Source organism: Aegilops tauschii, chromosome 3, assembly GCF_002575655.3.
Source record: "Aegilops tauschii subsp. strangulata cultivar AL8/78 chromosome 3, Aet v6.0, whole genome shotgun sequence".
Taxonomy (NCBI): domain Eukaryota; kingdom Viridiplantae; phylum Streptophyta; class Magnoliopsida; order Poales; family Poaceae; genus Aegilops; species Aegilops tauschii.
Genome location: NC_053037.3, coordinates 521,091,785 through 521,104,618, shown reverse-complemented (window position 1 = coordinate 521,104,618; position 12,834 = coordinate 521,091,785). Strand labels below are relative to the sequence as shown.

The 12,834-nt window shown below is 42.6% G+C and overlaps 1 protein-coding gene across 12 annotated transcripts; it reads right to left on the bottom strand.

Moving 5' to 3' along the window:
* Positions 1-4,688: 4,688 nt before the first annotated feature.
* On the bottom strand, positions 4,689-9,888 carry LOC109748881 (uncharacterized). Of its 12 annotated transcripts, none has more exons than XR_012205515.1 (10): positions 9,331-9,865; positions 9,056-9,219; positions 8,891-8,979; positions 8,353-8,783; positions 8,052-8,199; positions 7,922-7,964; positions 6,747-7,689; positions 6,616-6,651; positions 5,257-6,509; positions 4,689-5,163 (listed from the first exon to the last, which is right to left on the bottom strand). XR_012205515.1 is itself a non-coding variant. In XM_040404564.3 (6 exons), exons 4-6 carry the CDS (start codon positions 7,366-7,368, stop codon positions 6,403-6,405), a joined length of 765 nt encoding a protein of 254 aa, XP_040260498.1. In that variant the 5' UTR covers positions 7,369-8,783; positions 8,891-8,979; positions 9,056-9,219; positions 9,331-9,888; the 3' UTR covers positions 4,689-6,402. The 12 variants fall into 12 exon arrangements, 1 of the variants encoding a protein (XP_040260498.1); XR_012205511.1 differs by having other exon boundaries at positions 7,922-8,012; positions 8,093-8,199; XR_012205513.1 differs by having other exon boundaries at positions 8,052-8,783.
* Between the last annotated feature and the right edge of the window lie 2,946 nt (positions 9,889-12,834).

Sequence of the window (12,834 nt, the reverse complement as noted above, 5' to 3'; positions counted from 1 at the left end):
ACCCACGACAGGCTGTCAGTACGGCCCGCGGGCGGCGGGCCCTTTCAGCCAGAGAGACGCTCGAAGGCGGCCAAGCCCCCCTAGTCGGCCTGGGGTGTAGCCGGCTACCTGACTCCCTCGAAGTATGTGCATCATTAAGGAGACAAGACGAGGTAAGACTATAGTGAGAGCCCGCCAGATGGCGGCACTGTAGCCATGCTTACCTCGGCAAAGCCCTCGTCATCAGGGGCGAGGCTACAGTAACCAGCCGCCGGCAAGACCCCCAAGCGGTGGGGCCGGCCTGTCGGTCAAGAGGCCGGCAGCCGGCGGGACCCACCAGTCGGCGGGCCCCAGCGGCCGGCGGAGAAGCCGACGGATACAGACACTGACGGCCTGGACCCGCATCCAGCCGGATTACCATTGTACCCCTGGGGGGTAGGCCTATATAAACCCCCAGGGCACCCATGCAAAGGGTTGATCTCTTAGGGTTTTAGACACCACATAGAGAGAAGAGGAGAGCTAGCCTTGCCCTTCTTCTTCCTCTAGCCGAACAGCTCAATGAGCCACTTGTAGCCACTTGTGTTGATCTAGTGATCATGCGGAGACCCCGCAGAGCAGGACTAGGGGTGTTATCTCCACGGAGAGCCCCGAACCTGGGTAAGATTCGCCGGCATGCATGTCTTCGCCTTATCCCGTTTCCAGGCACCGGCGATGTCTTACTGGCTCCTACAATGATAAGTCATCCATTGACATATGTCGCACCTATCACCCGACAACATGCGTGATGAGGCGGTCGCGAGGCGTTACCAGGGGCTCGCCCGGCATGAGGCGCTCGCTAGGCGAGAGGAGGCGCTCGCAAGCGGTGAGGAGGCGCTTGCTAGGCGAGAGTTGGCGCTCGCCAGCGGTGCCGAGGCGCTTGACATGCGTGCCGACGCGCTCGAGAGGCTTGCCCAGGAGGCGCTCGCCTGCCGTGAGGAGGCGCTCTTCTGGCGTGAGGAGGCGCTCGCCAGGCATGAGGCGGCCGCGAGGCGGACGTAGGGATACGGGAGCGAGAGGGCGGGCGCCGCACCACGCTAGAGCGTCAGCTGATGGCTGCCTTGCACAGTTTAGAGTTAAGTAAGTTTTGGCTTGCAGAGCCTCCAGACTGCATTCTTTAGATTGTAATATCCGATGAAATTCCGAACATGTTTCAAGTAATAAAGTCCCAACCAGAAGTGTGATCCGCGCATTTGCGCAGCTAGATTTGCTATTAAATTTCATATTGTGCTTTATTTATTTGGAAGATATTTAGCCGACTATCATCATAAATATGACTAACATATAAGCTTTGTGAAACATACATAACTATTCTTTGGTCAGCATGTCTTTCTACTAATTGTATTGTGTTGTTGGTATAAATCTGTCGAACATAAGTCCAAGAGAATTGGCCCTCCAACTTACCGCGTAACTCATGGTTGGACTGATCCTGAAATTTCTACCTCGAATATTTCATGTCTTTAGGTGCTATATTTCCAGTAATTTTTTTGTGGAATCTTTTAATAAGAAACAAATGAAGAAGTGAAAGATCATACTTGAGGTCAGTTGATGCCTGCATTCCAACTACCTTCTCATTGGCCATATATCGATGGTATTTCGGCTGTTCAAAGCAAGATTACCTTACTCTAATTGCCTTTGCATTAATAAATATCCTCTCTACCTCATTCCCTCCTCATCTTTTCATACTCTCCATACATTATTATTTTCCTAATCGTATCGCTAGCATTTTGTGTTGACTTGCATTTTCTTAGCAAGAAAAATGTCTTATTATATATTTGACATGGCCTATTGCTTACATTTTTTCTACTAAGACATCCTACTAATTACTCCATCATAGCCGCTCTCGCTATGATCGCGTGTGTGCATTCTTTTGCCTATTTCACATGCCCATACATAAAAATTTATTATGAAAATAAAAGTGATCCTAGCTTATTTGGGTGGAGTGGGTCTACAATCCAAGTGTTCGTTCATATTTAAAATATAATTTGGATTTTAGCTTTAGGTACATGATCCTAGCTTATAGTTCTTGTAGTACATCAAAATAAAATTTATTATTTACCTGTTTCCTTTTTTATTCCATTCAAAATAGATTTATTTTACCTATATGATAAGAGTTAGGTCTTGTTAACCATGAAGCTATGTCATTAGAAATCTATGTGTGATTCTGTGCATGTGGTTGTCCGTACTATGAGCGTCTACCTTGAATTTTCTGTTTTTTTAGAACATAATAATATATACTATCAAAGAAATTCATAAAATGCTAATTTGAAATATTTTTGCGGTGAGCCAGTTAGACAAACATATTTTCTAGCTAATTAGGAATGCTACCCAAACAGGAACACCAGAGAGAGAAGAGTTTTCCCGCAAACCATAGCGACTAGCTAGTCTCAAAACAAAAGAGTTCTTTTTACAGTAGCGGGGTTGGGAAAGTAAGGAAAGTCAACCCCGATGATTATGTAGGAAGGGACGGATTTCGAATTCCTTTTTCCTTCCTTTTTTAGCCACCTCCTCCCAATCCCTAACGCGAAAAATGGTAGTTTTATGCTATTCACTCGTAAGGGCATCTCCAATGGATGTACTACCTCCGTTCTGGTTTATTAGTCCCCTTCGTATTTTGTGCTCAATTTAACCTTATATTTAACTACTAAAATGTTGATGCATGTAACAAAAAATTATATCGTTGGACACTATATTTAAACTAGTAGAATGCTCGTGCGTTGCCACGGGCTTTTAGCTTTTTCCTGATAATACGACATTGCCTCGGGACCATTGTGGATGGATTCTTTCTGAACATCGACATAATCCATCTCTACCTCTCTTATACTCTGCAAAAGTAAACATATATAGAAATACACCTTTTGTATTATCATGTGCAACATATATATATATATATATATATATATATATATATATATATATATATATATAAGAATAACAATTATCTTTATGCATCCCATTGTGTAAAACTCGATGAGTTTTGAGTCTAGTTGATCGTAGGTACGTCCATGACTTTGTCAATCAACATTTTTTATGCCATCTGTTTTATCTCTAACCTATAAAAGTGAACATATAAACATATATTAAAAAATATAAAAGACAAAGTGTCATCTCACCCTACCATTGCTTGGCATCTTTTCTAAACTTTAGCAAATCTATGAAAAGGTCCTCACATACTCCGAGAGATGATGGCGTACTGTATATCTGATTGGAAAATGAGACGGTTATCACTACCTCGAAGGATGATGGCATATTGAATTTCTTATTTGCTATTAATGAAAGATGCATGTTGGCTTATGGCAAGTTTATCTCTCCTTAGTCTTCAACCTCAACAAATATAATGTTTTTATGCCCAGAAGAAACATGAAGAGAAACACTCATTCATGAAACTTCTCCCAATTAATTGTGGTATTCCCACTTGTTTCTACCAAATAATAATGTGGGCATACAAATTCTAGTAAGATAACTACGTGCTGATATATAGAGTAAAAAAGGACATAAAACGACGGTAGTTAAACAAACATTGTCTCATGACCGTCATGCCACCCTGAGAGAAGCTTCTTCTCTGCCGCATGCCTCTGCTCTCAATATAGCGCATGACTTTGACTTCCCAACAAACTTGCATTTGGAAATGGTAGTGAAGTTACAAGCCTTGAGTTATCCGTCTCTGACCATGCTATATAATGTTTAATGCATGTGCATTGCCATGGAATAAACAAAACTACAGACCCAAATGTATGTCATTCATGATGGCATAAGGTTTCATTTACATATGGACACATACCGTTATCTAATTTGGTTTTATCTGTGACAATCATCATGTCTCCTTACAAACCAACTCCTTGTAAACAAGGCAACCCTTCCAACCCTTGACTTCCTCACTTCACACGCTTGCTCTACCATTATTTTAGCTTCAAAAGTCTTATCATTTCGTGAAATATGATACTGTGTTGTATCTCTGATTTTAAAATGAAATGTGCCTCACTTGTCATCAGAGATGTCTTATTTACCAGATGCCTATAGCGCAATAACATTATTGTTCTCTCTTATTATTCGCCGGCAAGAAAGATAATATTTCTGTGCTTGCAAGAAACGTGAAGGAAAAAATATATTGTGTATATACGAGAAAATCAAACTGAAACAAAGGCCTGCTTAACTAAAATATGTGTACATTAGTCATAGCTGGGTGTTAACTTAAACGACAACTAGTTCGTCTCCACGGTGGCCTCCTCATGGTGGTTCAGTAACAAAGTTGTAGTCCTCAACCCATGCGCTAGAACTGGATAGCTACCTTGGGAGAGACAAATATATCATTATTTGGTTACATTCTCTTTTAGTTTGTAAGTATATACATGGTAGAATCTGAATGATTTTTTTAGCTTGAATCTGAATAATTTTATTTACTACAGTCGCATGCTGCAGAAGTGATTTAATCTAATAATGGAGAATGTTCATATGTTTGAGTAATCATTAAGAAATTGTTATCAAACTATCCAATAAAGGAACTGGTCCAAAATAAGCCTTCACTTGTTCCTCCTGACCATTTAAAATAAGAAAGAGTGCATCAAATTATTTAATAGTGTGTGAGCCAATTCCCTAATTTTCTAGAAGAGAAAGGCTTGCACTTCTCAGTATTCGTAATTTGAAGATATGGAAACCTTGCACGCATTTCCAAATTCAATAACAAAAGGATAAACAATATGAACATGTCAGTAAACAAATGAACTTTAGTTCATGACAGTCTGCTCGGGTTTCCAACCCCTCCCACCACAGACCTCCCCATCCCCCCCCCTCTGATCTTTTCTGTTTTCTACCCTCCCCTTCGGCAAAAGAAAATGCTTTAACCCTGCATGTTCACTGCTTCTGCCGGAAATAATAAACACACAAGGAGACCCTCGGCCAACCCGGGAAGGAAATCTTGCCTCACACGCACTCCGAAGGCGAGCTCGTCCAATCTCGCCGCCGCTCCGTCTCCTCGGCTGCCATTCACCACCCACCTCCCCCATCCCCGCGCCGCTTTCCTCGACAGCCACCCGTTGTCGCTGCCTTCATCCAAGTTACTTTCCTCGCTGTCAGCGCAGCGTGATGCCTCGCCATCATCTCCATGCCCCCATGGGTTGCATCCATTGATCAAATAGCAGGACCTGCGAACTGGTTATACACTCAAAAACCGAGCAAGCAAGATCAGTGTAAACCCAAACAAGCAAACTGAACCACATACAACACCCAGGCAAAGAAGAGTACCTCTGCATCAGCTCCAAAGCGAATCACATGATAGAGAACAAACAGATTTCCATCAGATGAGTAGACAATGTTGCAAACCTCCCCAGACTATTCCGCAAAGGCTTACCAAATGGTGAAAGGAAAATTGGGAAAACATTTTATGTCCTCTTAGAAAGGACATATATATATAATATGTCAAGAAATTTTGTTAGCAACATGCCAGCAGAAGGCATAAAAAGTGAGGTCAGAAGTACACACGATTAAAATAAATATACAACCTGTGTGTTCATGATCATGTTAACTGAAGCAATTTTGAACAATAAACAGAAAAATGACGGGTTAAATAGTCTTCCAAGCAGGGTTCTAAGGTTCTCAGAAGGAAAAACAAAAATAAAGAGATGTGATGTTAAGTTTAGTTATCTAATAGGAAATACTCTCCAATAATATTATTACAGTTATCAGTTATGAATCTATAAACTGAAAGGCATTGTGTTATGCATAAAAGTTCTCTTGACCTACTGCTACAAGAAAGTGCATTCAGAAATACTGTTCTATTTCACTAACACGTGTGTCATGCATTGTTTTCAATTATCGATATGCAAAGTCAGAAAATCAATTATCTGAATTGAATGAGGCACAACTTTTTACATATACATCACATATGTTTTCTAACTACTTACCAAATCAACATTGTGAACTATACATCATAACTGGGACGCTCCTATGCGTGCTTCAACTACACAATGGAAAGTATAAATGTTGACAAATGAACATGGCTAGTCTGCATCCTGCCATGTGCTAACTAATATATATTGAGCTTGCTATGTTGTGTTAAACTAAAATAAGCCGGTCTTTTCTCTGTCTCGCAAAAGGCCAGTCTTTTGCCTTCCTCAAACAAGTTTGTGACAGGACTATGATTGCACTTCACATACACCAAGTAACAAAGAAATAGTTTCAACTTAGAAAAACAGAGATCAGTAAGAAGGATATATGTTCTCATTGTGCATATGGCAGAGCATCATAAATCAAAGAATTGAATCTCAAAATGCAACTTTTATCAACGTCAGGTATGAGTATCAATGCACAAGTAGGCACTACAGGTTTTAACATGATTCGTGCACACTAATTAGACATCTTTTTAGATGGTCAGTACTGAAGCATGTTGTACTAAAGCAGTACTTTCATTTGATGTGTATACTTACTTGCTACTCCAACTTGCAGTACTGAAGAATGTACCACACTAATTTGACATCTTTTTAGATGGTCAGGTCCTTCTGACTTGCACATAGACATGGTGTCATTTATGTCAGAATAATGTACACGACAGCTAACCAAGTATAAGTCTCAAGTAATAGGACTGTAAGTAGTCGAGCAACTGACTGAGTATAATATTCAAACGTTGCAGACTTGGTTTGCCTACAAAAAAGACAGAGTAAAACATATATAAATTCCAATTGCATGATTAATTCCAAATTAATAATTACAAGATGCAACAATGGATATAACCATACGTGGCGGCGGAGCTCCCTGCTCCTCTCCACCATGCATGGCGGCGGGGCTCCTTGGAGCCGACGAGTGTGAGGGAGGAGCTCCCTTCTCCTCTCCTCTGTTTTTGGGGGTGAGACCGCGAGACGAACCAGTACATTTAGCAGAGGGTGAGCATTTCCCTACTTTTCTCATAGTAGTATTGAATAACGGGTGGAATTCATTCCTGAAAAACATCAAACTGCCACCGAATGGTGTCCATGTGTCATCATCTATTCCCCAAAGACAACAAAATTGGGTGACATGTAGGTCCAGTGCCACCAGCGCGTCGATGTCGCCCACCACCCTGCAGTCCGCCGCCGGGAATGCCTTCACCGTGCTCCACACCTTCGATAGCAGCGCCGGCCCGTGGAGTCTGGTTCTGTAGGAGGCGCCGTTGTCGTCGAGGTGGAGAAGGACGGGGAGGATTTCTTGCGTGAGGTGGAAGAGGAGCTTCCGGTTCCACCGGTGCCGGAGCGGGCCTTGGCGCCGGTCGTCGGAGTCGTCCGCGGGGAGGTCCAGCTCCAGGAGGTGGAACACGATCAGGTCCACCGGGGATGACATGGAGTGGCCCTTGAACGGCCAGTTCGGCGGCGGCATTGCGCGCATGAACCCACCACGCTCTAGCACCGTCCGCAGGTAACCGTATTCAGGGTCGTCCTCCACCGACGATGACGACGACGTGGCGCGACGGCAGGGAGTAATCTGCGGTGGTGCTGCTGGTCGACGACGCGCGCGTGCGAGCTCGCCGCCGGCACGGTGGCTGCGAGTTTGAAGGGAGACGATGGTGGTGCCGCCTTTTCAATCGTTCTCTCAGGTGGTGGCTTCTTGACCCGCGTCGCGAAGCGCTCGCCCGTCCGGTGGTCTCTTGCACCGGACGGCCTGCGGCGATAGCGGAGCCGCTCTGGTCGACGTGGTTGGAATTGGATCCTGAAGATATAGCTTCGCTTAGCAGTCATAATGATTGTTCATGTCCGTAAGACACTTGTCAAACGTCAAGCATCTAACGAGAGCTAAAACAGTGTTCTACATGTAGAAATCACACTGTGAATTAATTTAAGAAAATAGCAATCTTATAAATGGCAGTGCACCCACCAGATTGCTAGAAAATGATGCATATTCAAAAATATACAGAGGTAAAAGGCAAGGGAAGAAGTATCACCTTAGCTGAGAATGGCGTTTTGGAGGCCGAGCTCCATGGAGGCCTTTATTTTTGAAAAATTCAAATTCAAACTTTTATGTTTCAAAAAAATCTGAAATAAATAATGGGCGTATGTAAGGATGTAACTCACATGTGTGTAAAATTACATAATGAAATATGTTGAAATGCGACCTGTGGAAAAAAGACAAATTCATGGCCTGGAAGGATGAATAGTATCATGTGTTAAATAGCGCCAGATTTGACTTTTTTGCACAGCCCTCATTTCAACGTATTTTGCCCTGAAAATTTACACACATATGTGTTATGCCTTCATGTATATATGTACTTTTTTTCAGATTTTTTTGAAATGTAAAAATATGAATTTCAATGAAAATTGAATTTTGAATTTGGAGGCCTCCAGTGAGCTCGGTCACCAAAGGCAGTTTCCGCACCTTAGCTGTGCTAATACTATCACCCAGTTTTAATGATCTGCACTGAGCTGTATCAGTTATTTCCACAAGCTTCCAGACCTTTGACTTATGCATTGACTCATCAGCTATTCCAGGTTTTACATCAACCAAGTTTCTGTTGTCCCTATTCCGTCAAAAAAAAGTACTCCCTCCGTCCGGGTTTATTAGGCCTAAAGACAACATCTCTTATACCAAGACACATAGTAATTTGCTCACATTAATTCTTCTATTCCACTCCCAATGCACTCTCTCACTGCATGCAGCCAATGAAAAAGCACGCATGAAGTGTATTAATTTTTCAGCCATGGCACCAACAACAATGGCTTTCAATGCAACCAATCAAATGGTTGCATGCATGCACCTTTCCAAAGCGAGGCCTTATAAAATGGGACATGCTTGTGATGCTAAGAGGCCTAATAAACCCAGACGGAGGGAGTACAGAGTAAGAACAAGTTAGTTGGGATCGCAATGTAAATTGTTTATAATAGAACAGACCAAATGAATCTGGATCAAAACAAACCATTGCAGTTATAGCTGATGGAGCAGCAGTTCAGAACTGGTTGCACCGGCGGCTTCCACGGCACCAGCAGTCAATGGATTTATTAGAGGCTGCACCAATAAGAAACGATTGATTCATGCATGTGGGGAAAACAATCTCAAGTTGTTTCTTGGTAAAAGTAACTACCTTTGTTACAGTGTCAGATGCACTACAAGAAGCATCGATAGAACGATCTTCCAGTGTGCGCAATAAACGAAGACCATCAGCATTTGCTAAAACTTTGATACCATTATCAACAGTAGAGACAGCCAACAGAGTACCCTCCTTGTTAAAGCGAATACACGGCTTGCCTGGTAATTATGGGACCAATCACCAAGTTAGAACAAGAGAGAGGTTGGTATTACATTAGTATCAAATCAGAAATTCACCAACATAAGCACATACAAACGAAAAGAACTCACATGTAGGTGCAGATTAGATGGGTGGGCTAGGTGCAGATATAGGAATCGTACAATCGATCAAAACTGTCGGCGACGTTCTTGTTCTCCCTGAGACATTGCAGGTGCCTTTGGTGACGATGCTCCTACAGAACTTCTCCCGCGTCTCCTCATGGCGACCCAAACCCCCGGCGTGATGGCGAGGACCACGAGATCTGGCGGAGGGGATTCACGCAGTAGCGAGAGGGGATTCACGTAGTGGCGAGGGGTGTGGCATCCGGATTGGACGTGAGGGCAGGAGATGGTGGGGATGCGGGAGGATGGCACAGATGCGGAAGCAGCGGTGCGACCGTGGCGGATCTTGCTGCGGCCGGAGCTCGTAGGGGGAGAGAATGGGAGGGGAGGGGAGGGAAGGGGGCGCCGGCAGAGGAGTAGAGGGCGGAGGCCGGGGTTGGGGGAGACAAGGTGGGCGGTGGGGTTGGAGGCCGGCGGCTGCTTTGCAGGATTCGGGAGAGGAGGAAGATAGCGGCGGCGGGCGGCTGGTTTGGCGGACAGTGCGAGGTGCGAAAAAAAAACCAAACCAGCGGGATGGTGGAAGGCTTAGACGAAAATAAACACGAAAATAAACCTGGAAGCGAGACTACCAGCTGCTCCATTAAAAATAGAGATACGAATCCAATAATATAATTATTAATGACATGCGTTATTATTTTATAGTTAAATCTATGATCAAAGTTTGGAACAAATACTAAGGGAACTAATAAATCAGGACGGAGGTAGTAAGATAGTTGTTGGTAGACTTTGCCACATACTCCCTCCATTCCACAATGTAGTGCTTCCTCTATCTCCGTACTTCAATTTTGACCGTAAATTTAACTACCAAGACCGATTACGGCGGGAGCAAAAATTATATCAGTGAATTCGTATTCGAAAGAAGTTTTTAATTATGTAATTTTTTCACCCGCCGCAGTCGGTCTCGTTCGTTAAATTTATGGTCAAAGTTCGACCTCGGGAAGCGCGGGCGCACTATATTTTGGAATGGAGGGAGTAGGATTTTTAATGATGTGTCATACAATAAATGAGGGAAGAGAAGAGTATGCACATGAATCAACACCCCTTGCACAAGCTTCAATGTAGAATGAGAGAGCACCTTATTTATTATCTCATATCTTATTGGGTAAACTAGAGACAACTTATTGAAGTTGTTGTATGTTAAAGTGTTGGTTGATGACATGGCATATTTGTTTTACCAACAAGCTATCATACAAACAAACCGTTGAAGATGCCGTAATGGGAGCACGCGTCGGTGGAGACTTCCGCCCACGACGACGATCGCGCGCTGGTCGACGAGAAGGGCCGGAGCCCGCTCTTGATCGCCTGATTTCATTTTTCTTCTTATGTCTATCAAAATGAACGAAACGACTAGTACGAGTACTCAAGGAATTAGCACACTTGTTAGTGATACAACAATAAGTCATGCACATGTAAGTATTAATACTAGTAACACTAACATATATACCTCTAAGGAATCACATTAAACTCATAAGGCAAATGTCCTTTCTGATCACTCATTTTCTGAAATTATATCATGATTTTGTCATCGTGAATGCTTCTGAATATCTCTTTCTCACAATAGCACACCATTAAATCATTTAGCCAATCATCTGATAGTTTGTTGCGCAAATCTGTCTTGATGATCTTCATTGCTGAAAATATTCGCTCAACTGATGAAGTTGCTACAGGAAAAATGAGTGTCAACTCAATGAGGTGATATACCAAATGGAAAGTTGTGTGTTTCGTTGTTTCAACCATCAAACGAGCAAGTATGGACATATCCCGACATCCATTAAACTCGTCACTTCTCCTAATGTTCATAAGGAATCTGGGGAGGTGTACTCTTAGCAACAACCGGTCAGCTTCTGTGAAGTCCTCATCATAAATTTCAGTAAGACGAATAAGTTTGTCAACGTCAAACTTTGCAAAGTTGTTTGCTGGATTAAGACAAGACATGCAATCTAATAACTCGGTGGAAAATTCATTGAATCGGTGATTCATCTCTGTGATAGTTGCATCAATGGCAACATTGAATATGCTAACCTTGTAATAGTGAAGTCGAGTCACCTTATTCTTAGTGCGAACAGATTGGCCCATTGTTCCAACAAGATCATCCATGTTTGGCACATCAATATCATGTGTTTCACAAAAGTTCTTGGCTTGGCAAAATAAAGGCTCCCAACCATTGTCCCTCATGTCCTGCAAGCTTTGTTTCACATCCAAGATCAAACGCATGGCCTCAACAATATTTTGATTCTTCCTTTGCAAAGCTTGGGATAGTTGATTTGTGTTGCTCAACAAGTTTATTAAGAAGAACATGATGAACACAAATTCAAAGCATTTCATGTTTTTAAGCAAACCTCTAGCTCCACCTTGGCATGTGTGTTCCCGAGCATCAGCCACAACAATTCCTAGCACATCCACCACAGCATTCCACATTGTGAATATACGAAGCAAGGTTTTGGGGTGTGAGCCCTAACGAGTATCTCCTGGTCTTGTTATGTTAGATTCTTGATGCAACCCGGTACCGGCTGAAATCTTTCCGTTCTCCATCAAATCTAACAATTCATCTTGATGTTTGGCAAGTAATGCATCTTTCCTTTTACAAGATGAACACACTTGAGTCACTATCAAGGGAATATAATTGAATAAATCAGAATAGCAGGACTACATTGAGCAACGGTGACAACCACCAATTGTAACTGGTGAACAAAGCAATGAACATAGAATGCATACGGAGCTTCATCTCTAACCAATTTTTGCAAACCATTGAACTCCCCTCTCATATTTGAAGCCCCATCATAACCCTGACCACGTAGCCTGAAAATTGACAAACCATGATATTCCAACACATCAACTAAAGCTTCTTTAATTCCAGCAGATGTGCAATCTGTGATGTGCTTAATGGCAAGGAATCTCTCTTGGAGCACTCCATGATCATCTAGAAATCTACGTGCATCACGAAATCAGATTAGTAGACATTACTAGTATAATATAAAAACACTAAAAGATGGTATGGGTTACCTCAAAATCACCGCCATTTGCTCCTTTATTGAACAATCTCTAGCCTCGTCAATAAGTATTGAGAAATTCTTATGTCCAATGTCATTCTTAATAACTTTGGTTACCTCCATCGCACAAGCTGTAGAAAGGTCCTTTTGGATGTCAGAACAAATCATTTGTGCATTTCTAGCCCCCTTATCAAATGCATCCTTCACATCTTCCTTCTTGTCCTTATACCAGTCCAATAACTCTCTAAAATTGCCCTTGTTGATGGAAGTGGAGGATTCATCATGCCCACAAAAAGCTTCACCTAGTGCTATGAGATACCTTGCACAATCCAATGATGCAGTTAGGCGGATTTTATAAGATATCTCAGCCTCTTTGCTGTACACTCGGAATTTGGTAGCCACACTTGCTCGTTGATTGTTGAAATCATCACAATCTCCCCTAGCAATGTTGTGGTAACTAGAT